Below are 24,451 nucleotides of genomic sequence, written 5' to 3'. Positions count from 1 at the left end.
TATTTTAATAGAGGACTGTGGCCGATACCTTATGTTGGTACCGAGGCTTTGTCAATATCAAATGTAATTTTTGTACATGCGGCGAAGACAGCAGGTGTTGACCTTACCGTGGAAGGCTTACTGACGAGCCCTTAACCAACAGTGCAGTTTCAAGAAAATAAAGCTAGTTGAGGGTACAGGTTAGTTGAGGTAATTTGTACATGTAGGTAGGGGTAAAGTGACTGTAGGGGTACAGGTTAGTCTGGGTAATATGTAGATGTAGGTAGGGGTAAAGTGACTATGGGGGTACAGGGCAGTCTGGGTAATATGTAGGTAGGGGTACAGTGACTATGGGGGTACAGGGCAGTCTGTGTAATATGTAGATGTAGGTAGGGGTACAGTGACTATGGGGGTACAGGGCAGTCTGGGTAATATGTAGATGTAGGTAGGGGTACAATGACTATGGGGGTACAGGGCAGTCTGGGTAATATGTACATGTAGGTAGGGGTAAAGTGACTATGGGGGTACAGGTTAGTCTGGGTAATATGTAGATGAAGGTAGGGGTACAGTGACTATGCATAGATAAGAAACAGCAAGTAGCAGCAGTGTAAAAACAATGGTCGTGGTGGTGGGGGGGTCAATGCAAATAGTCCGGACTGTGGTTGATAACCTTCTGTTGATACCAGGGTCATTATGTAAATAGAGGACTGTGGTTGATGCCATCTGTTGATACCAGGGTCGTTATGTAAATATTGATAATAACAGAATAGACCCAACGTAAGCTTGTATGTAAATGTGGTTTATTATATTTCTTCATGGATATTGATGTGATGCTCCAAGGAGGCATACTAACACATTATTATGTGAGTATGAAGTCCAGTCTTACCCTAACCAGATACTTCTGCATCGCAAATGACGACACACATTTACATTTAAGTCATTTAGCAGACGCTCTTATCCAGAGCGACTTACACACTATTCCCTATATATGGTGCACTACTTTCGATCAGAGCCCTATGAGCAGTGATCAGAAGTAGTGCACTATATGGGGAATAGGGTGCTATTTTGGGACACCGTGTTGTCATAATAATGAATAGTGTTATTTTAGTTACAACCTATTCCTGGTTGTATTATTCTCGATCTATGCTAATATTTTTCTAATCTCAAATCTCATTCGTCTCTGCTTTGTTTTTATAGAATACCACAGTATGAGTCATAATACCCATAAAACCTAGCGGTCAAACAAGGATTTTTTTTTTTTTTTCACCATAAATGTTTTTCGCATATGGGATTTTTAGAAACACTTAACAGAAGGGCTGTGATTCGTCTAGGCTTCACCCTAACGTGATGTTTTGGTCACCGTGTAAATCTCTCTAGGACTAGGTGACTTTTATCTATATATTCACCTGTATTTACCCCCTCCCCAAACATGTAATACTAACTAGCTGCTAATGTGACTATCATAAAGACCTACAAATGATCTGGATGAGACTGCCGAATCATGGCCTTAGGTAATAATCTCGATTAACGATCTAATGTTACCTATGGACGAGATAATAAGACGGTACTGAAAACCATAGAAAAGTATGACAGCTCTGGGAAACCAGGCCTGGTACTCATAGCTGACTTTGAAAAGGCTTTTAACCCCTTGTGTTCATGTTTTTTGTTATTCAATTTTTGTAAAAATACATAGTACTTAGATGTTGACTTAGAGCAATATAGACACTATATATACGTGGTTAATATAGACACTATACATGGTTAATATAGACGGTATACATGGTTAATATAGACAGTATACGTGGTTAATATAGACGGTATACATGGTTAATATAGATGGTATACGTGGTTAATATAGACGGTATACGTGGTTAATATAGACGGTATATGTGGTTAATATAGACGGTATACGTGGTTAATATAGACGGTATACGTGGTTAATATAGACGGTATACGTGGTTAATATAGACGGTATACGTGGTTAATATAGACGGTATACGTGGTTAATATAGACGGTATACGTGGTTAATATAGACGGTATACGTGGTTAATATAGACGGTATACGTGGTTAATATAGACGGTATACGTGGTTAATATAGACGGTATACGTGGTTAATATAGACGGTATACGTGGTTAATATAGACGGTATACGTGGTTAATATAGACGGTATACGTGGTTAATATAGACAGTATACGTGGTTAATATAGACGGTATACGTGGGTATACGGTATACGTGGTTAATATAGACGGTATACGTGGTTAATATAGACGGTATACGTGGTTAATATAGACGGTATACGTGGTTAATATAGACGGTATACGTGGTTAATATAGACGGTATACGTGGTTAATATAGACGGTATACGTGGTTAATATAGACGGGTTAATATAGACGGTATACGTGGTTAATATAGACGGTATACGTGGTTAATATAGACGGTATACGTGGTTAATATAGACGGTATACGTGGTTAATATAGACGGTATACGTGGTTAATATAGTATACGTGGGTATAGACGTGGTTAATATAGACGGTATACGTGGTTAATATAGACGGTATACGTGGTTAATATAGACGGTATACGTGGTTAATATAGACGGTATACGTGGTTAATATAGACGGTATACGTGGTTAATATAGACGTGGTATAGACGTGGTTAATATAGACGGTATACGTGGTTAATATAGACGGTATACATGGTTAATATAGACAGCATGGTTAATATAGACAGTATACATGGTTAATTTTTAATTTTTACTTCACCTTTATTTAACCAGGTAGGCAAGTTGAGAACTCATTTACAACTGAGACCTGGCCAAGAATAAAGCAAAGCAGTTCGACACAAACAACAACAGAGTTACACATGGAGTAAAACAAACACAGTCAATAATACAGTAGAAAAATAAGTCTATATACAATGTGAGCAAGTGAGGTGAGATAAAAAAAGGCCATGGTGGTGAAGTAAATACAATATAGAAAGTAAAACACTGGAATGGTTGATTGGCAGTGGAAGAATGTGCAAAGTAGAGATAGAAATAATGGGGTGCAAAGGAGCAAAATAAATAAATACAGTAGGGAAAGAGGTAGCTGTTTGGGATAAATTATAGATGGGCTATGTACAGGTGCAGTAATCTGTGAGCTGCTCTGACAGCTGGTACTTAAAGCTAGTGAGGGAGGTAAGTGTTTCCAGTTTCAGAGATTTTGTAGTTCGTTCTAGTCATTGGCATTTTGGGGGTGACCAGAGAAATATACCTGCTGAAGCGCGTGCTACAGGTGGGTGCTGCTATGATGACCAGTGAGCTGAGATAAGGGGAGACTTTACCTAGCAGGGTCTTGTAGATGACCTGGAGCCAGTGGGTTTGGCGACGAGTATGATGCGAGGGCCAGCCAACGAGAGGGCACAGGTCTGTTTTTGATTTGACACACTGAACTCGATCAGAGAAGTAGTTGGTGAACCAGGCGAGGCAATCATTTGAGAATCCAAGGCTATCAAATCTGCCGATGAGGATGTGGAGATTGACAGAGTAGAAAGCCTTGGCCAGATCAATGAACACAGCTGCACAGTATTGTTTCTTGTCGATGGCGGTTAAGATATCGTTTAGGACCTTGAGCGTGGCTGAGGTGCACCCATGACCAGCTCTGAAACCAGATTGCATAGCGGAGAAGGTGCGGTGGAATTCGAAATGGTCAGTTTTTTTGTTGACTTGGCATCTTTTTGTTGACTTGGCTTTCGAAGACCTTAGAAAGGCAGGGTAGGACAGATATAGGTCTGTAGCAGTTTGGGTCAATTGTCCCTCCCTTTGAAGAGGGGTATGACCGCAGCTGCTTTCCAATCATTGGGAATCTCAGATGACACGAAAGAGGTTGAACAGGCTAGTAATAGGGGTGGCAACAATTTTGGCAGATAGAAAGAAAGGGTTCAGATTGTCTAGCCCGGCTGATTTGTAGTGGTCCAGATTTTGCAGCTCTTTCAGGACATCAGCTGACTGGATTTGGGAGAAGGAGAAATGGGGAAGGCTTGAGCGAGTTTCTGTGGGGGGTGCAGTGCTGTTGACCGGGCTAGGGGTAGCCATGTGGAAAGCATGGCCAGCCGTAGAAAAATGCTTATTGAAATTCTCAATTATAGTGGATTTATCGGTGGTGACAGTGTTTCCTATCCTTAGTGCAGTGGGCAGCTGGGAGGAGGTGTTCTTATTCTCCATGGACTTTACAGTGTCCCAGAACGTTTTAGAGTTTGTGTTGCAGGAAGCAAAATTCTGCTTGAAAAAGCTAACCTTGGCTTTTCTAACTGCCTGTGTATATTGGTTTCTAGCTTCCCTGAAAAGTTGCATATCACGGGGGCTGTTCGATGCTAATGCAGAACGCCATAGGATGTTTTTGTGTTGGTTAAGGGCAGTCGGGTCTGGAGAGAACCAAGGGCGATATCTGTTCCTGGTTCTAAATTTCTTGAATGGGGCATGCTTATTTAAGATATTGAGGAAGGCATTTAAAAAAAATAACCAGGCATCCTCTACTGATGGGATGAGGTCAATATCCTTCCAAGATACCCGGGCCAGGTCGATTAGAAAGGCCTGCTCGCTGAAGTTTTTCAGGGAGCGTTTTAGATCGTTTGACCTCTTACCCATTACGTATGCAGGCAGTGATTGCTGAGATCTTGGTTGAAAACAGCAGAGTTGTATTTCGAGGGCAAATTGGTTAGGATGATATGAGGGTGCCCGTGTTTACGGCTTTGGGGTGGTACCTGGTAGTGTCATTTGATAATTTGTGTGAGATTGAGGGCATCAAGCTTAGATTGTAGGATGGCTGGGGTGATTTGCTGCAAGAGAGACTGGTGTACTTCACAAAATAGATGGAATCATGAGAAGGAAAATTATGTGGATATATTGAAGCAACATCTCAAGACATCAGTTAAAGCTTGGTTGCAAGTTAAAGCTTGGTTGCAAATTGGTCTTCCAAATGGACAATGACCCCAAGCGTACTTCCAAAGTTGTGGCAAAATGGCTTAAGGACAACAAAGTCAAGGTATTGGAGTGGCCATCACAAACCCCTGACCTCAATCCTATAGAACATTTGTGGGCAGAACTGAAAAATCGTGTGCGAGCAAGGAGGCCTACAAACCTGACTCAGTTACACCAGCTCTGTCAGGAGGATGGGCCAAAATTCACCCAACTTAATGTGGGAAGCTTGTGGAAGGCTACCTGAGACGTTTGGCCCAAGTTAAAGTATTTAAAGGCAATGCTAACAAATAGTAATTGAATGTATGTATACTTCTGACCCACTGGGAATGTGATGAAAGAAATAAAAGCTGAAATAAATCATTCTCTACTATTATTCTGACATTTCACATTCTTAAAATAAAGTGGTCATCCTAACTGACCGACAACAGTGAATTTTTACTATGATTAAATGTCAGGAATTGTCAGAAACTGAGTTGAAATGTAGTTGGCTCAGGTGTATGTAAACTTCTGACTTCAACTGTACGTGGTTAATATAGACAGTATTCATGGTTAATATCTGTCCTTTACCTCTGCTAGATTATTTTTTATTTTTTATCAAATGTGATTTTTGTAAACAAATAATCAATTGTAGTCAAGACATGGATGGATTTAAATCATGTTTATCTTGACCAAATATCAATGAAACAAGGTTTTCATCACTTTGTTTTTTGCTTTGAACTGAACACATTTTACATACAGCGTTTTATGCAAATGAAAACAAATTAAGGTCGGTGTACACACCACATGAGGGACAGAGTTTTACTGTCTGTGTCGCAATGTATTTGCATGTATTTCTTTGGTCCACACACATCGTTGCGCCTCTTCTTGACGCTACCGGCTGCAATCTAGAATGATGAAAACACTTTGTTCAGGAATTTGACTAGCATCTCACTCACATATATAGTTACAGCAGGCCAAGGTAGGAGATTCAGACACACACACACACATGCAACAACATCACACTTTCGGTATTGGAGTTGTTGGTTCTGTGGGTCAGGTGCACGGGAGTCCAGCATCATCCTGAATCCTCCTCACGATGGCTGCAGAAGCTGGGGTCTTTGGGATATGACACCTCCTCTGGATTTGAGGTCTTACCAATGTTTTGCCCATCTCCTCGAGAAAGATCCATCTCCTCTGGAGCTTCCCTCTGTTCCAATCTGGGTTCAACGCCATCCAGATGACAAACGTGTTGTACGCCGAGATGTCCAAGATGTTGAAGAATATCACAAGATGCCAGCGTAGGGTTCTTCTTTGGCAGCTGTAGTCAGTCACCAGCTTGTCTAAATTGTCCACCCCTCCTTTTGTGATGTCCATTGTGATTTAATTTGTTTTAATGTTCCTGGCCACAGATTCTCCCATCCCTATACAGCGTGGTCATGAGTACCCCCATTTGTGCCTTTCTTTGGCACGTAGGACACTGGGGACGTGTCGGCCGTGAACACAAACTTAGAGGAATTGAAAGGCCTGTTCCGTGTATTCAGCTGAGGTGGGAGCTCTGGCTTGTTGTTTTTTTTCTTACTGTTCCTACCATTGTCAGCTTCCTCTTGAGGAGCTCCTGTCCCAGCTTGTGCGAAATAAAAAAGTTAAAATGTGATGTGGCCACAGAGTCCCTGTGTCACGTCCAGAACAACCCGTATCCCTTGGTTCTTCTCAGGGGCTCCTCCATCTGGCTTCCCTGTATACACTTGCAAGTTCCACACATATGATGAAGCAGCATCACAGGCAGCCCAGATCTTGTTTCCATATTTTGTAGGTTTAGACTGTATGTACTGTCTGAATGGGCAGCAGCCCCTATATGGCATAAGCTGCTCATCAACAGTAACGTTGGGCCCAGGGATGTAAAACAGGGGCAGACGGTCCACCCACATGTTCCACGCTGACCTGATTGCAGCTAGCTTGTCTCTCTGCACTGACCCAATTGCAGCTAGCTGGTCTCTCTGCACTGACCCGATTGCAGCTAGCTTGTCTCTCTGCACTGACCCGATAGCAGCTAGCTTGTCTCTCTGCACTGACCCGATTGCAGCTAGCTTGTCTCTCTGCACTGACCCGATTGCAGCTAGCTTGTCTCTCTGCACTGACCCGATTGCAGCTAGCTTGTCTCTCTGCACTGACCCGATTGCAGCTAGCTTGTCTCTCTGCACTGACCCGATTGCAGCTAGCTTGTCTCTCTGCACTGACCCGATTGCAGCTAGCTTGTCTCTCTGCACTGACCCGATTGCAGCTAGCTTGTCTCTCTGCACTGACCCGATTGCAGCTAGCTTGTCTCTCTGCACTGACCCGATTGCAGCTAGCTTGTCTCTCTGCACTGACCCGATTGCAGCTAGCTTGTCTCTCTGCACTGACCCGATTGCAGCTAGCTTGTCTCTCTGCACTGACCCGATTGCAGCTAGCTTGTCTCTCTGCACTGACCCGATTGCAGCTAGCTTGTCTCTCTGCACTGACCCGATTGCAGCTAGCTTGTCTCTCTGCACTGACCCGATTGCAGCTAGCTTGTCTCTCTGCACTGACCCGATTGCAGCTAGCTTGTCTCTCTGCACTGACCCGATTGCAGCTAGCTTGTCTCTCTGCACTGACCCGATAGCAGCTAGCTTGTCTCTCTGCACTGACCCGATAGCAGCTAGCTTGTCTCTCTGCACTGACCCGATAGCAGCTAGCTTGTCTCTCTGCACTGACCCGATAGCAGCTAGCTTGTCTCTCTGCACTGACCCGATAGCAGCTAGCTTGTCTCTCTGCACTGACCCGATAGCAGCTAGCTTGTCTCTCTGCACTGACCCGATAGCAGCTAGCTCGTCTCTCTGCACTGACCCGATAGCAGCTAGCTCGTCTCTCTGCACTGACCCGATTGCAGCTAGCTTGTCTCTCTGCACTGACCCGATTGCAGCTAGCTTGTCTCTCTGCACTGACCCGATTGCAGCTAGCTCGTCTCTCTGCACTGACCCGATTGCAGCTAGCTTGTCTCTCTGCACTGACCCGATTGCAGCTAGCTTGTCTCTCTGCACTGACCCGATTGCAGCTAGCTTGTCTCTCTGCACTGACCCGATTGCAGCTAGCTTGTCTCTCTGCACTGACCCGATAGCAGCTAGCTTGTCTCTCTGCACTGACCCGATAGCAGCTAGCTTGTCTCTCTGCACTGACCCGATAGCAGCTAGCTGGTCTCTCTGCCACCGAGCTGGTCTGGTGTCTCGGTTATCGAAGCGGATAATCCTGGAAATAACGTGGTGTTCCAGAGACGTTGTTGCACTGAAAAGTTTTCTGCCAGTTTCTGCATCCCACAGGGATTCTGTGGATTCCCCCATTGGACCTGAAAACACCAGCAAGGATAAGAACCCCAAAGTATGCATGTAAATGAGTTTGGTCCATCTCCTTCCATCTCTCCAAAAACACTTCTTCCCTCCAAATTAGTGCAGTACAGAATTGTTTTCTGGATGGTGTCTGGGATGAACGGTTGAAAAGAAGACTATGTCCTGCACATGAGTAACCACCATCTGCGCTGTCCCTGGTTGCATCCTTATCACATTGGCAGCCATGCTGGGTGGCTCATTCCTTGGGCAAGAAGACCATTCAATTCCACCATTTTTTTACATCCATATTTCTCCTCCGGCTGCTGCTGAGCTGGTTGCTGATGGGCTGGTCCTAGATCTGGCTGAGGGTCAATCTTACCTTCTTCCAACTCACTGTCAGACTCCGAATTGACAGACATCATATTCTGAAAATTCTTCATCTTCCAAAGTGGAAGACGCTTCTTCCAAACCAGCTTCTCTCTCTGCAAAAAAAAAACATTTTCTAAGGCCCTCTGAGCAGAGATTATGTTTGCCATACTGATTGAATGTGGTAAGGAACCACACATGCAAAGCTATTTATTTGCAATTTGGCTTCGGTAGTAGAGTGTAAAAATAAAATAAAAAATCTGTATTTTCCCACAACTTATTGTAATCACATTGTGCAGGTTCCCGCAAGACATTGTGTAGTTCTACACAATACAACGGGTAAAGATTGCGAGAAAAGTTGGACAGACCAGTTCTTGGTGATATGTTGAAACAGCAGGCCCAGGGAGGAGGAACACCGAGTGAAGGCACACAGCAAAAAAAATGTTGGTTTCATTTTTACTTATTTTCACATACACACACACTTTTCCTCACTTTTATTAACCGGGTCGAGTGGACCCGAGCACCACATATGTAATATAAATGTGTAGGGGGTGCACAATGAAAATGGCTCATTTTCTGTGAAAAACATGTAAAATAACACAAGGCCAATTAGTCTTCGCGAACATTTGAAATGGGTCCCACAGACCCGGACATCACACAAGGGTTACAGTACGACTGGAATTGATATAAAAATGCCAGGAATATTTCAATTTTGGAGAATCTCTTGTAAAATATGAAATAATAACAACATCTCAAAGTATTAAACCCTCAAGTGGAGTAAAACAAGGTTGTCCACTATCGGCATATTTATTTATAATGGCCATCGAAATGTTCTCTATTAAAATCAGATCCAACCATTTTCAAAGGGCTAGAAATCTAGAAGTGTATGCTGATGATTTATGTTTTCTTTTAAATCCACAATGTGGATCCCTCCACAGCCTCATAGATGATCTAGATAGATATATGTATATGGGGGATACAACCATCCCAGCTCTGCAGATTTTGCAGAATCATTAGATCATATGTTTTGGTACTGTCCAGATGTGGCTTGGTTTTGATTGCAGGTTCAGGAATTATCTGCACCAATTACCTGGAGGTAACTCTGCAAATAGCACTGCTGGGTGATTTTGAAAAAGTCATAGTCAATCAATTGATACTGTAAATGTGTATCTTTTTCATTTGGAGTCTGTAGAAACTGAGAATAGAAAAGTTTAGAATGGTTGTGAAACATCATAGCACAATTGAACAAATATTTTCAAGTAGAAATCAAAACTGGTGTTCAGAGGTTGAATGTAGCTGAAGGGTGGCATTTAAAACAAGATATAAATGTGAAGTATACTGTCTGTAAAATGGATATGCGGTCAGAACTTTTGTGACACAGCAAATTTGGAAAATATGGCAAATTGAAATAAACTATTTTAAAAACGAATCATAAATAATAATAAATCAGTGACTTCAGACAACCTCATTCTAAAATTCATTAAATTGTATCGTTCCCTCAATCTACACACAAAACCCCACAATGACAAAGCAAAAACAGTTTTTTATAAACTTTTACTAAGTTATTACAAAGAAAAAAATGAAATCATATTTACATAAGTATTCAGACCCATCAGACTCAGTACTTGTCCTGAAGCCACTGCTGCATTGTCTTGGCTGTGTGCTTAGGGTCGTTGTCCTATTGGAAGGTGAACCTTCGCCCCAGTCTGAGGTCCTGAGTAGGTTTTCATCAAGGATCTACTTTGCTCCTTTCATCTTTCCCTCGATCCTGACTAGTCTCCCAGTCCCTGCTGCTGAAAAACATCCCACAGCATGATGCTAACACCACCATGCTTCACCATAAGGATGGTGCCAGGTTTCCTCCAGACAACACGCTTGGAATTCCGGCCAAAGTGGTCTCTTAGTTTCATCAGACCAGAGAATCTTGTTTCTCATGGTCCGAGAGTCTTTAGGTGTATTTTGTGTGTATATATATATTTTGTGTATATTATAAACTCCAAGCAAGCAGTCATGTGCCTTTTACTGAGGAGTAGCTTCTGTCTGTCCAATCTACCATAAAGGCCTGATTTTGTGGAGTGTTGCAGAGATGGTTGTCCTTCTGGACAACTTCTTCTCCCATTTCCACAGAGGAATGTCAGAGTGACCATTGGGTTCTTGGTCACCTCCCTGACCATGGCCCTTTAAGCTGTCTGGGAACGGGGTTCCGTTCCGCTAACAGCCAATGAAATTGCAGCGCGCCAAATACAAATTAACAGAAATCTCATACATCAAATTTCTCAAAAAAACAAGTATTAGTATTAGCCACAGTGTCTGATTTCAAAAATGCTTTACAGCGAAAGCTCCACAAATGATTGTTCGGTCACCACTAAGTCACAGAAAAACCCAGCCATTTTCCAGCCAAAGAGAGGAGTCACAAAAAGCACAAATAGAGATTAAATTAATCACTAACCTTTGATGATCTTCATCAGATGACACCCATAGGACTTCATGTTACACAATAGATGTATGTTTTGTTCGATAAAGTGCATATTTATATCCAAAAAATCTCATTTTACATTGGCGTGTTACGTTCAGTAATGTTTTGCTTCCAAAACATGCAGTGATTTTGCAGAGAGCCACATCAATTCACAGAAATATTAATTTTAAATGTTGATAAATTCAAGTGTTATACATGGAACTTTATCTAAACTTCACCTTAATGCAACCGCTGTGTCAGATTTCAAAATTTTACGGAGCTCAGAGCCCAAACCAGCCAAAATAAATCTCTGCCATGTTGCGGATATTAATTTACCTTTGATGATCTTCATCAGAATGTCCTGTAATCACCGTGCCCTGTACTCACCATCTGCTGTAATCACTGTGTCCTGTACTCACCATCTGCTGTAATCACTGTGCCCTGTACTCACCATCTGCTGTAATCACTGTGCCCTGTACTCACCATCTGCTGTAATCACTGTGCCCTGTAATCACCGTGCCCTGTAGTCACCGTGCCCTGTAGTCACCATCTGCTGTAATCACCGTGCCCTGTAGTCACTGTGCCCTGTAGTCACTGTGCCCTGTAGTCACTGTGCCCTGTACTCACCATCTGCTGTAATCACCGTGCCCTGTAGTCACCGTGCCCTGTAGTCACCGTGCCCTGTAGTCACCATCTGCTGTAATCACCGTGCCCTGTAGTCACTGTGCCCTGTAGTCACTGTGCCCTGTACTCACCATCTGCTGTAATCACTGTGCCCTGTAATCACCGTGCCCTGTAATCACCGTGCCCTGTAATCACCGTGCCCTGTAATCACCGTGCCCTGTAATCACTGTGCCCTGTACTCATCATCTGCTGTAATCACTGTGTCCTGTAATCACTGTGCCCTGTAATCACTGTGCCCTGTAATCACTGTGCCCTGTACTCACCATCTGCTGTAATCACTGTGCCCTGTACTCACCATCTGCTGTAATCACTGTGCCCTGTAATCACCGTGCCCTGTAGTCACCGTGCCCTGTAGTCACCGTGCCCTGTAGTCACCATCTGCTGTAATCACTGTGCCATGTAATCACCGTGCCCTGTAATCACTGTGCCATCTGCCCTGTAATCACTGTGCCCTGTACTCACCATCTGCTGTAATCACTGTGCCCTGTACTCACCCCTGTAATCACCGTGCCCTGTAATCACCGTGCCCTGTAATCACCGTGCCCTGTAATCACCGTGCCCTGTAATCACCGTGCCCTGTAATCACCGTGCCCTGTAATCACCGTGCCCTGTAATCACCGTGCCCTGTAATCACCGTGCCCTGTAATCACCGTGCCCTGTAATCACTGTGCCCTGTAGTCACCGTGCCCTGTAGTCACCATCTGCCCTGTAATCACTGTGCCCTGTAAGTCACCATCTGCTGTAATCACATCTGCTGTAATCACTGTGCCCTGTAATCACCATCTGCTGTAATCACTGTGCCCTGTAATCACCGTGCCCTGTAGTCACTGTGCCCTGTAGTCACTGTGCCCTGTAATCACTGTGCCCTGTAATCACTGTGCCCTGTAATCACTGTGCCCTGTAGTCACCGTGCCCTGTAGTCACCGTGCCCTGTAATCACTGTGCCCTGTAGTCACCGTGCCCTGTACTCACCATCTGCTGTAATCACCGTGCCCTGTAATCACTGTGCCCTGTAATCACTGTGCCCTGTACTCACCATCTGCTGTAATCACTGTGCCCTGTACTCACCATCTGCTGTAATCACTGTGCCCTGTAATCACCGTGCCCTGTAGTCACCGTGCCCTGTAGTCACCATCTGCTGTAATCACTGTGCCATGTAATCACCGTGCCCTGTAATCACCATCTGCTGTAATCACCGTGCCCTGTAATCACTGTGCCCTGTAATCACTGTGCCCTGTACTCACCATCTGCTGTAATCACTGTGCCCTGTACTCACCATCTGCTGTAATCACTGTGCCCTGTAATCACCGTGCCCTGTAGTCACCGTGCCCTGTAGTCACCATCTGCTGTAATCACTGTGCCATGTAATCACCGTGCCCTGTAATCACTGTGCCCTGTAATCACTGTGCCCTGTAATCACCGTGCCCTGTAATCACCGTGCCCTGTAATCACCGTGCCCTGTAATCACTGTGCCCTGTAATCACCGTGCCCTGTAATCACCGTGCCCTGTAATCACCGTGCCCTGTAATCACTGTGCCCTGTAATCACTGTGCCCTGTACTCACTGTGCCCTGTAATCACTGTGCCCTGTAATCACTGTGCCCTGTAATCACTGTGCCCTGTAATCACCGTGCCCTGTAATCACTGTGCCCTGTAATCACTGTGCCCTGTACTCACCATCTGCTGTAATCACTGTGCCCTGTAATCACTGTGCCCTGTAATCACTGTGCCCTGTAATCACTGTGCCCTGTAATCACTGTGCCCTGTAATCACTGTGCCCTGTACTCACCATCTGCTGTAATCACTGTGCCCTGTAATCACTGTGCCCTGTAATCACTGTGCCCTGTAATCACTGTGCCCTGTAATCACTGTGCCCTGTACTCACTGTGCCCTGTAATCACTGTGCCCTGTACTCACCATCTGCTGTAATCACCGTGCCCTGTAGTCACCGTGCCCTGTAGTCACCGTGCCCTGTAGTCACCGTGCCCTGTAGTCACCGTGCCCTGTAGTCACCGTGCCCTGTAGTCACCGTGCCCTGTAGTCACCGTGCCCTGTAGTCACCGTGCCCTGTAGTCACTGTGCCCTGTAGTCACCGTGCCCTGTACTCACCATCTGCTGTAATCACTGTACCCTGTAAACACTGTGCCCTGTAAACACTGTGCCCTGTAATCATCGTGCCCTGTAATCATGTGCCCTGTAATCACTGTGCCCTGTAATCACTGTGCCCTGTAGTCACTGTGCCCTGTAGTCACTGTGCCCTGTAGTCACTGTGCCCTGTAGTCACTGTGCCCTGTACTCACCATCTGCTGTAGTCACCGTGCGCTGTAGTCACCGTGCGCTGTAGTCACCGTGCCCTGTACTCACCATCTGCTGTAGTCACCGTGCGCTGTAGTCACCGTGCGCTGTAGTCACCGTGCCCTGTACTCACCATCTGCTGTAATCACTGTGCCCTGTAATCACTGTGCCCTGTAATCACTGTGCCCTGTACTCACCATCTGCTGTAATCACTGTGCCCTGTACTCAACATCTGCTGTAATCACTGTGCCCTGTACTCACCATCTGATGTAATCACTGTGCCCTGTACTCACCATCTGATGTAATCACTGTGCCCTGTACTCACCATCTGCTGTAATCACTGTGCCCTGTAATCACCGTGCCCTATAGTCACCGTCTGCTGTAATCATTGTGCCCTGTACTCACCGTGCCCTGTAGTCACCGTGCCCTGTAGTCACCGTGCCCTGTAGTCACCGTGCGGCCCTGTAGTCACCGTGCGGCCCTGTAGTCACCGTGCGGCCCTGTAGTCACCGTGCGGCCCTGTAGTCACCGTGCGGCCCTGTAGTCACCGTGCGGCCCTGTAGTCACCGTGCGGCCCTGTAGTCACCGTGCGGCCCTGTAGTCACCGTGCGGCCCTGTAGTCACCGTGCGGCCCTGTAGTCACCGTGCGGCGCTGTAGTCACCGTGCGGCGCTGTAGTCACCGTGCGGCGCTGTAGTCACCGTGCGGCGCTGTAGTCACCGTGACCTGTAGTCACCGTGACCTGTAGTCACTGTGCGTTCCCCTTAAGTCTTCCGTATTGTTATGCTAATGTTTTGCCTCTGGCTAGTTGTTAGTAGTATAGGTTAACGTTGTTAGTAGTATAGGTTAACGTTGTTAGTAGTATAGGTTAACGTTGTTAGTAGTATAGGTTAACGTTGTTAGTAGTATAGGTTAACGTTGTTAGTAGTATAGGTTAACGTTGTTAGTAGTATAGGTTAACGTTGTTAGTAGTATAGGTTAACGTTGTTAGTAGTATAGGTTAACGTTGTTAGTAGTATAGGTTAACGTTGTTAGTAGTATAGGTTAACGTTGTTAGTAGTATAGGTTAACGTTGTTAGTAGTATAGGTTAACGTTGTTAGTAGTATAGGTTAACGTTGTTAGTAGTATAGGTTAACGTTGTTAGTAGTATAGGTTAACGTTGTTAGTAGTATAGGTTAACGTTGTTAGTAGTATAGGTTAACGTTGTTAGTAGTATAGGTTAACGTTGTTAGTAGTATAGGTTAACGTTGTTAGTAGTATAGGTTAGCGTTGTTAGTAGTATAGGTTAACGTTGTTAGTAGTATAGGTTAGCGTTGTTAGTAGTATAGGTTAGCGTTGTTAGTAGTATAGGTTAGCGTTGTTAGTAGTATAGGTTAACGTTGTTAGTAGTATAGGTTAACGTTGTTAGTAGTATAGGTTAACGTTGTTAGTAGTATAGGTTAACGTTGTTAGTAGTATAGGTTAACGTTAACCTATACTTCTATCTGTCAGTACTTGAACACTAGTCTCTGGGATGTTACTACTTGACATATTTTACAACATTTGCTGTGTTTAGTAGCTCAATCTATCAGTTCGTCTTATTTATCTCCTGGAGGTGTCTGTGGATTGGTGATGTGAGTTTTTATAGCGCTAGAGAAATGCCTAGGAAAGACTCTGACAAGGTAAATACTGCAGTAGCGATACTATCAACTGTTTTCAGGGGGGGGGTCTCTTTATCGAGAACGTTTTGTTTTCTTCTATTCTCTGACGTTAGACAATTTATGTTGCTGCTGTTGTTGTTTTCCCCAGGGAATGTGTTCCTGAAGCACGGTTCAGAGTTGCGCATCATTCCCAGAGACAGAGTGGGAGGAAGGGGAGTAGGAACAGACCGGTCTTCCTCATCCTCCTCCTTGAAGACCCAATGACTCAAACACACAAACACCGGCTGAATCATGTTTCACTTCTGACCTGCGGAACACTCAGTGTGTTTGTATATATTTTCTAGACCTGAAATGACCACACACACACACACACACACACACACACACACACACACACACACACACACACACACACACACACACACACACACACACACACACACACAAAGAGACAGCAGCAGATTTATTCTGTCTATCCTGTCTGCACTCTCCAAATGCAACGTCACCCCAGGCTGTCCATAGATACTCTCACACTGAAGTAATTGATGACACACACACACTCTGGCGGCTTCAAGAGAAGGACTTGGCGGAAGCTTAGCAGACAATGTGCTTGTGAAAAGTTGTAGTTTTGTGTACCTATTTTAGTTGTAATGGTAAATGGCTAATATATCTGCCTCTTTTTTTTTTTGCGAACGAAATCTGTGGACATATTTAGAGGATGTATGTACTTACTTTTTGAAGAGGATTAATTAATGAATGTTTGTACTACACCTTCAAATGATTTAGCATGCTTTCAGAGAGCATTGTTATATCACTCGTTTAATAAATGATGCTTGTTTCAAGGAAGCTGTCTGTTTTTAGGTGGTCTCGTCTAGCATCCTTTTCCAGAGACGAATACTGTCCAAGCGAGCATCCATAACTTTTACAATGCAGATCTTTCTGGAATATATTAATGTATTGCATTTCCCATTCGAGCCGAGATTTTGTTAGTGCCATTATTTCAAGTCTGGTTTGGGGTGGTTAAGGAAAACCGTGATGGTTTTTTTCAATATTCTCTGGACATGGGTTTTTTCTGTCTTGTACCCTCCAGAATTGACTTGCCAAGTTAAATAAAATAAAAAATATAAAAAATAAATAAATTGTATTGTCATAAACTGAACATGGAGCTCTGCTGCCGTCTGTCTGATTCCAACAGTACTGCTGGATGTCATTCAGTACAGCAGGCAACACTGGCATGTCGTATAGCAGAGCCTAACGGTTAAAATATCATTAGGCCAGTAACTGAACGGTCGCTGGTTCGAATCCCCGGGGAAAGACACCTAACCCTAATTGCTACTGTACTTGGCTCTGGATAAGAGCATCAGATAAAATGACTCGGAACAGGGGAGAAAAATATAACATTCATGAAAATCAACTAAGGTCTCAAAATTCCCTGGTTGGAAGATTCACAGAATCATCAGGGAATAAGCAGGAGAACCAGAATCCGATAAACAGGATTTCTGGAGAATCAGAGAATTTTGTGGTCCTTCTGTAGCTCAGTTGGTAGAGCATGGCGCTTGTAACGCCAGGGTAGTGGGTTCGATTCCCGGGACCACCCATACGTAGAATGTATGCACACATGACTGTAAGTCGCTTTGGATAAAAGCGTCTGCTAAATGGCATTTATTATTATTATTATTATTTGTGAAAGTTAATGGAATTTTTGCAAACCTAGCATTATCCAAATACACTACACACTGGGATGTAATGCATTGTGTCCCATCAACCAAAAACTGAACTCGTGCATCACGTCAACCAGCAACTAACATCCTCAGGACCGATTACTGCCAGAGAGAGGGAGAGGGAGGGAGGGTGCACATGGAAGAGATTAACCTGCAACTGATACACAGTAGGTACTGATGGTGAAAATGAAGATTCCGAATCAGACTAGTGCCAAGGCGTTAGAAAGAGCTACTGTATCATGGGCCCTGCAATAGACTAGCGTCCTGTCCAGGTAGTGTACTTGTACATCAAGCTGCCTCACACTACAGAAACAGGACATAGGCTCCTGTCCCATGGGCCGTTCTGCCTCGGGACAAGGCCTCTTACTATATCAGTCAGTCTTTAGCTTACTATGTGAAGCGACCACCATGTTGACTTTCCCCCAACCGCCTAGTATGTTCATTCAGGCTTTAGGTCAGAGCACATCAGAAGGATGAAATGTACATGTATTTGAACAGAGCCACATAAACAATAGACCACACACACAGAGAGAGAGAAACAGACCACATGTTTTCCATATCTTGATAACGTCAGGTTTATTCATAACTCCTCAGTGTCAGACCTAGGTCATTAGTTTCCCTGAGGTTCCTCTCACAGAAATGAAATGTGCCATCTCGGTGGTGGGAAGACGGGAGCGAAAAGAGAGAGGGCCCAATAAAGAGAGACGGAAGGAGACGGGCGAGAACACACAGCGGTGGGTAAACAAAGAGAAGCTCATTTGTTTTTCACTCTCCATTAGCCAGAGAACGCAGCCGAGGAGGAGGAATCCAGTGTGTTGCATCGCTAATGGCTCTCGGGATTTGTGTTAATCAATGTGTTCTCCAGTCATTTACCAACCAGTCATATCTGAGAAGAAAAGGGCCATTAGGGACAAAGTGTGGCAGACTGTGTCCCCCATGGCACCCTATTCCCTATATAGTACCCATATGGCACCCTATTCCCTATGTAGTACCCATATGGCACCCTATTCCCTATGTAGTACCCATATGGCACCCTATTCCCTATGTAGTACCCATATGGCACCCTATTGCCTATGTAGTGCCCATATGGCACCCTATTCCCTATGTAGTACCCATATGGCACCCTATTCCCTATGTAGTACCCATATGGCACCCTATTCCCTATGAGGTACCCATATGGCGCCCTATTCCCTATGTAGTACCCATATGGCACCCTATTCCCTATGTAGTACCCATATGGCACCCTATTCCCTATGTAGTACCCATGTGGCACCCTATTCCCTATTGAAGTACCCATATGGCACCCTATTCCCTATGTCGTACCCATATGGCACCCTATTCCCTATTGAAGTACCCATGTGGCACCCTATTCCCTATGTAGTACCCATATGGCACCCTATTCCCTATGTAGTACCCATATGGCACCCTATTCCCTATGTAGTACCCATATGGCGCCCTATTCCCTATGTAGTACCCATATGGCACCCTATTCCCTATGAAGTACCCATATGGCGCCCTATTCCCTATGTAGTACCCATGTGGCACCCTATTCCCTATGAGGTACCCATATGGCACCCTATTCCCTATGAAGTACCCATATGGCGCCCTATTCCCTATGTAGTACCCATATGGCACCCTATTCCCTATGTAGTACCCATATGGCACCCTATTCCTTATGTAGTACCCATATGGCACCCTATTCCCTATGTAGTACCCATATGGCGCCCTATTCCCTATGTAGTACCCATATGGCACCCTATTCCCTATGTAGTACCCATATGGCACCCTATTCCCTATGTAGTACCCATATGGCACCCTATTCCCTATGTAGTACCCATATGGCACCCTATTCCCTATGTAGTACCCATATGGCACCCTATTCCCTATGTAGTACCCATATGGCGCCCTATTCCTATGTAGTACCCATATGGCACCCTATTCCCTATGTAGTACCCATATGGCACCCTATTCCTATGTAGTACCCATATGGCACCCTATTCCCTATATAGTACCCATATGGCACCCTATTCCCTATTGAAGTACCCATATGGCACCCTATTCTCTATGTAGTACCCATATGGCACCCTATTCCCTATGTAGTACCCATATGGCACCCTATTCCCTATGTAGTACCCATATGGCACCCTATTCCCTATGTAGTACCCATATGGCACCCTATTCCCTATGTGGTACCCATATGGCACCCTATTCCCTATATAGTACCCATATGGCACCCTATTCCCTATGTAGTACCCATATGGCACCCTATTCCCTATGTAGTACCCATATGGCACCCTATTCCCTATGTAGTACCCATATGGCACCCTATTCCCTATGTAGTACCCATATGGCACCCTATTCCCTATGTAGTACCCATATGGCGCCCTATTCCCTATGTAGTACCCATATGGCACCCTATTCCCTATGAGGTACCCATATGGTACCCGATTCCCTATGAAGTACCCATATGGCGCCCTATTCCCTATGTAGTACCCATATGGCACCCTATTCCCTATGTAGTACCCATATGGCACCCTATTCCCTATGTAGTACCCATATGGCACCCTATTCCCTATGTAGTACCCATATGGCACCCTATTCCCTATGTAGTACCCATATGGCGCCCTATTCCCTATGTAGTACCTATGTGGCACCCTATTCCCTATGAGGTACCCATATGGCACCCTATTCCCTATGTAGTACCCATATGGCGCCCTATTCCCTATGTAGTACCCATGTGGCACCCTATTCCCTATGAGGTACCCATATGGCACCCTATTCCCTATGAAGTACCCATATGGCACACTATTCCCTATGTAGTACCCATATGGCACCCTATTCCCTATGTAGTACCCTACTTTTGTCCAGAACCCATTTGGGATGTAGCATAATAATGTGGCTGAGTGACTGTTTCTGCCTGACATCCTCTGTTGCGTCCGTCCGTGTCCGTCTTCCTGAACCCTGAAGCCTTTCAATTAGGTTTTTTGGCAAGAAATGAAAGAAGATGATATTCCGTACAAAACCGAAGGTTGGCGTCAGATTGCCGTATGAAAGCGCTGATCGGATTTCTCACATGGACATCATTTTCCCACTTGGGTAAAAGTGTGCAAAGCAGCACAGACTTTTAGATCAAACGGAAGTCAATCGATAGCAACATGTACTCTGCTGGAGTTGATTGTTAATAAAAAAAAAAACTACACAGAAAAGCAGAGAGTTGCTTATGAAAAAAACAAACACCTAGAGTCGATTGACGGACCCGTGTGTCACATGGTGACTGAATATTGAATATCTCCCTGTGTGTTAATGCTAGAGACGTACTGTTTATTGTAGTGGCTGCAGCTTAATCTCCTCTTTCCGCCGACATAACGTTTGCGCCTATTTCATTACATGGGGCTTGTGAAAGCGGCCTTTTTTCTACACATGCGAGGATTCGGACAAGAAAATCGTCACAAAATCGTCTGTAAAACCCGAACTGTCCTCAGTAGACACGTCATAACCCCAAACTATTTCTTAAATTCATCTTCTTAACATGTTTCAAATGTCACCTTTAACCCTTACCTTAAAAACACTGCTAACCTTATTCCTAACCTTTAAATAAAGACCAAAATGCTATTTTTACAATATAGCCAATTATGACTTTGTGATTGGGGTAACTAGTGGAAACCAACCGAAACTATGTGAGCTACAAACTAACAAGACTCTCACAAACACGACAACGGTGGTTGTTTAGCTCAACGACGTCGGCAAGCTGTACAGCAGTCGTCTGAACTCTGTTTCATGGACGTCCATATTTGGAAGAGGTCATTTCACAAAACCGGAGGGGGGGTGTTATGTATAACATTGGTCTCTTTTTATTTTTTTGAGTTAGAGGATAGAGGAAAACACACTTCATTAGAATTGATTTGTTGCTTGTCAATGCGTCTGGGCATGGACTTTACATACATTTACATTACATTTAAGTCATTTAGCAGACGCTCTTATCCAGAGCGACTTACAAATTGGTTTTATTGTGACAAATGTTCCTGTTTGGGGAAGAGGAGGATCAAATGGCTTTTCTCCAGAGGCTAAGACATAGTTTCCAAAAGCTTTCCACAGGGATGCTGTCCCATATTAGGAATGTGTTCCGAATGTTAACGGTACTATACATGGTGACCAGCCAAAGATACAGCAACACCGGCATCAAGTCACATTATGCTGGTTTGCAGAGAGATGTTGAATTCCTAATGGAATCCAGCCCGAGTGGATTCCCACTATCTGCATTCAGAGTGACTGCATTCAGAGTGACTGCATTCAGAGTGACTGCATTCAGAGTGACTTCATTCAGAGTGACTGCATTCAGAGTGACTGCATTCAGAGTGACTGCATTCAGAGTGACTGCATTCAGAGTGACTGCATTCAGAATGACTGCATTCAGAGTGACTGCATTCAGAGTGTGCATTCAGAGTGACTGCATTCAGAGTGACTTCATTCAGAGTGACTGCATTCAGAGTGACTGCATTCAGAGTGACTTCATTCAGAGTGACTGCATTCAGAGTGACTGCATTCAGAGTGACTGCATTCAGAGTGACTGCATTCAGAGTGACTGCATTCAGAATGACTGCATTCAGAGTGACTGCATTCAGAGTGTGCATTCAGAGTGACTGCATTCAGAGTGTGCATTCAGAGTGACTGCATTCAGAGTGACTGCATTCAGAGTGACTGCAATCAGAGTGACTGCAATCAGAGTGACTGCATTCAGAGTGACTGCATTCAGAGTGACTGCATTCAGAGTGACTGCATTCAGAGTGACTGCATTCAGAATGACTGCATTCAGAGTGACTGCATTCAGAATGACTGCATTCAGAGTGACTGCATTCGGAGTGTGCATTCAGAGTGACTGCATTCAGAGTGTGCATTCAGAGTGACTGCATTCAGAGTGACTGCAATCAGAGTGACTGCTTTCAGAGTGACTGCATTCAGAGTGACTGCAATCAGAGTGACTGCATTCAGAGTGACTGCAATCAGAGTGACTGCATTCAGAGTGACTGCATTCAGAGTGACTGCATTCGGAGTGTGCATTCAGAGTGACTGCATTCAGAGTGACTGCATTCAGAGTGACTGCAATCAGAGTGACTGCAATCAGAGTGACTGCTTTCAGAGTGACTGCATTCAGAGTGACTGCATTCAGAATGACTGCATTCAGAGTGACTGCATTCAGAGTGACTGCAATCAGAGTGACTGCATTCAGAGTGACTGCTTTCAGAGTGACTGCATTCAGAGTGTGCATTCAGAGTGACTGCATTCAGAGTGACTGCAATCAGAGTGACTGCATTCAGAGTGACTGCAATCAGAGTGACTGCATTCAGAATGACTGCATTCAGAATGACTGCCACAGATAGAAATATGAATAAATGATACTATCTACTGGAACAACCATTTCAGTAATGGGTGCGATAAATCCGACTCATAGATTGAATTAGTTTAGGAAAATGTATGCTATTTATCTTTGAGTAGCATAAGATACATTTATTGATTTATTTATCAATCATAAACACAGATATTGCAACAAATAATTCAAAATATCTAACTGCAATAGAGCATGTTGGGAAATAAACTCAGCAAAAAAAAGAAACCTTTCGCTGTCAACTGCGTTTATTTTCAGCAAACTTAACATGTGTAAATATTTGTATGATCATAAGATTCAACAACTGAGACATAAACTGAGCAAGTTCCACAGACATGTGACTAACAGAAATAGAATAGGGGTCAAAATCAAAAGTAACAGTCAGTATCTGGTGTGGATACCAGCTGCATTAAGTACTGCAGTACATCTCCTCCTCATGGATTGCATCAGATTTGCCAGTTCTTGCTGTGAGATGTTACCCCACTCTTCCAACAAGTCACCTGCAAGTTCCAAGTTCCCAGGAAATCACGCACAGAGCGAGCAGTATGGCTGGTGGCGTTGTCATGCTGGAGGGTCATGTCAGGATGGGCCTGCAGGAAGGTTACCACATGAGGGAGGAGGATGTCTTCCCTGTAACACACAGCGTTGAGATTGCCTGCAATGACAACAAGCTCAGTCCGATGATGCTGTGACACCACGCCCCAGACCATGACGGACCCTCCACCTCCAGATCGATCCCGCTCCAGAGTACAGGCCTCGGGGTAACGCTCATTCCTTTGACGATAAACACGAATCTGACCATCAATAAATCCCCAACTCCTTTTCTTCATACTGGGAAGAAAACAGAAAACCGTTTCAGACTTTAAGGGCAGTTTTTTGACCGAAAGTGGACACACTCTAATCAGTTTCTAGAGCACAATTTCCCAGACAGTTTAATAGTGCTTAAAACCTCATCTTCATCAAATTATCCATTAAACCGACTCAAAACCTACGTACGTCTACGAATGGGTGGTTTAAATTGTATCTAATTATATTCTCAGCATTACTTTTATCGTTATCGCTAGTAATCGATTATACACACGTACAATTTATTATGTTTTCATATATTCACAGAATCCATATAAAACGTAAGGAAATCTTAGCTACTCACACAGAACTTTAAGGATCACCCACACAGGATTGGTCAGATGTCCACACAGAACTGGTCAGATGTCCACACAGAACTGGTCAGATGTCCACACAGAAAATCAGAACATAATTAAAAGGTTGCCCACACAGAGTCAACCTACCGCGCTCACACAGGGTCACTTAGACAGTCACACAGACACTTTCAGAATGAGGTCCTTCTTCCAATAGGGCTTTACCAAGTACCGTGTTTCACACAGAACGCATAGTCACCCTGGCCCCTCACACCCACAGGCCGCACCAATCCCCACTGTGATCAATTCAGTGTCAGGACGGCTCTAGGTCGCCCGCAACCGCCCGCAACCGACAAATAGTAGAGTATCTTTGAGTCCGCAAACTCTCAGATTACTCTCCTCTGACTCGGCCCAGCTTACGCCTCCAAGGTGCCCTCCTCACAAGGAATACACACTCAGAGCATACCTAACAGAGGCTTATTTTAAAACACGACTTCATGTGTGGT

At 44.4% G+C, this 24,451-nt stretch overlaps 1 protein-coding gene across 1 annotated transcript in view; it reads left to right on the top strand.

Annotated features, from left to right (window-relative positions):
* ufm1 (ubiquitin-fold modifier 1) overlaps positions 1-16,544 on the top strand; it is a 32,021-nt gene extending 15,477 nt beyond the window's left edge. Inside the window, exon 6 of the mRNA XM_052520344.1 lies at positions 15,851-16,544. Within this exon, the coding sequence (XP_052376304.1) occupies positions 15,851-15,966 (116 nt within the window). The 3' untranslated portion in view covers positions 15,967-16,544. The remainder of the gene's footprint in view (positions 1-15,850) is intronic.
* Positions 16,545-24,451: the final 7,907 nt, after the last annotated feature.

This window comes from Oncorhynchus keta, chromosome 6, assembly GCF_023373465.1.
Source record: "Oncorhynchus keta strain PuntledgeMale-10-30-2019 chromosome 6, Oket_V2, whole genome shotgun sequence".
Lineage (NCBI taxonomy): Eukaryota > Metazoa > Chordata > Actinopteri > Salmoniformes > Salmonidae > Oncorhynchus > Oncorhynchus keta.
This window is presented reverse-complemented; position numbering and strand designations above follow the sequence as displayed.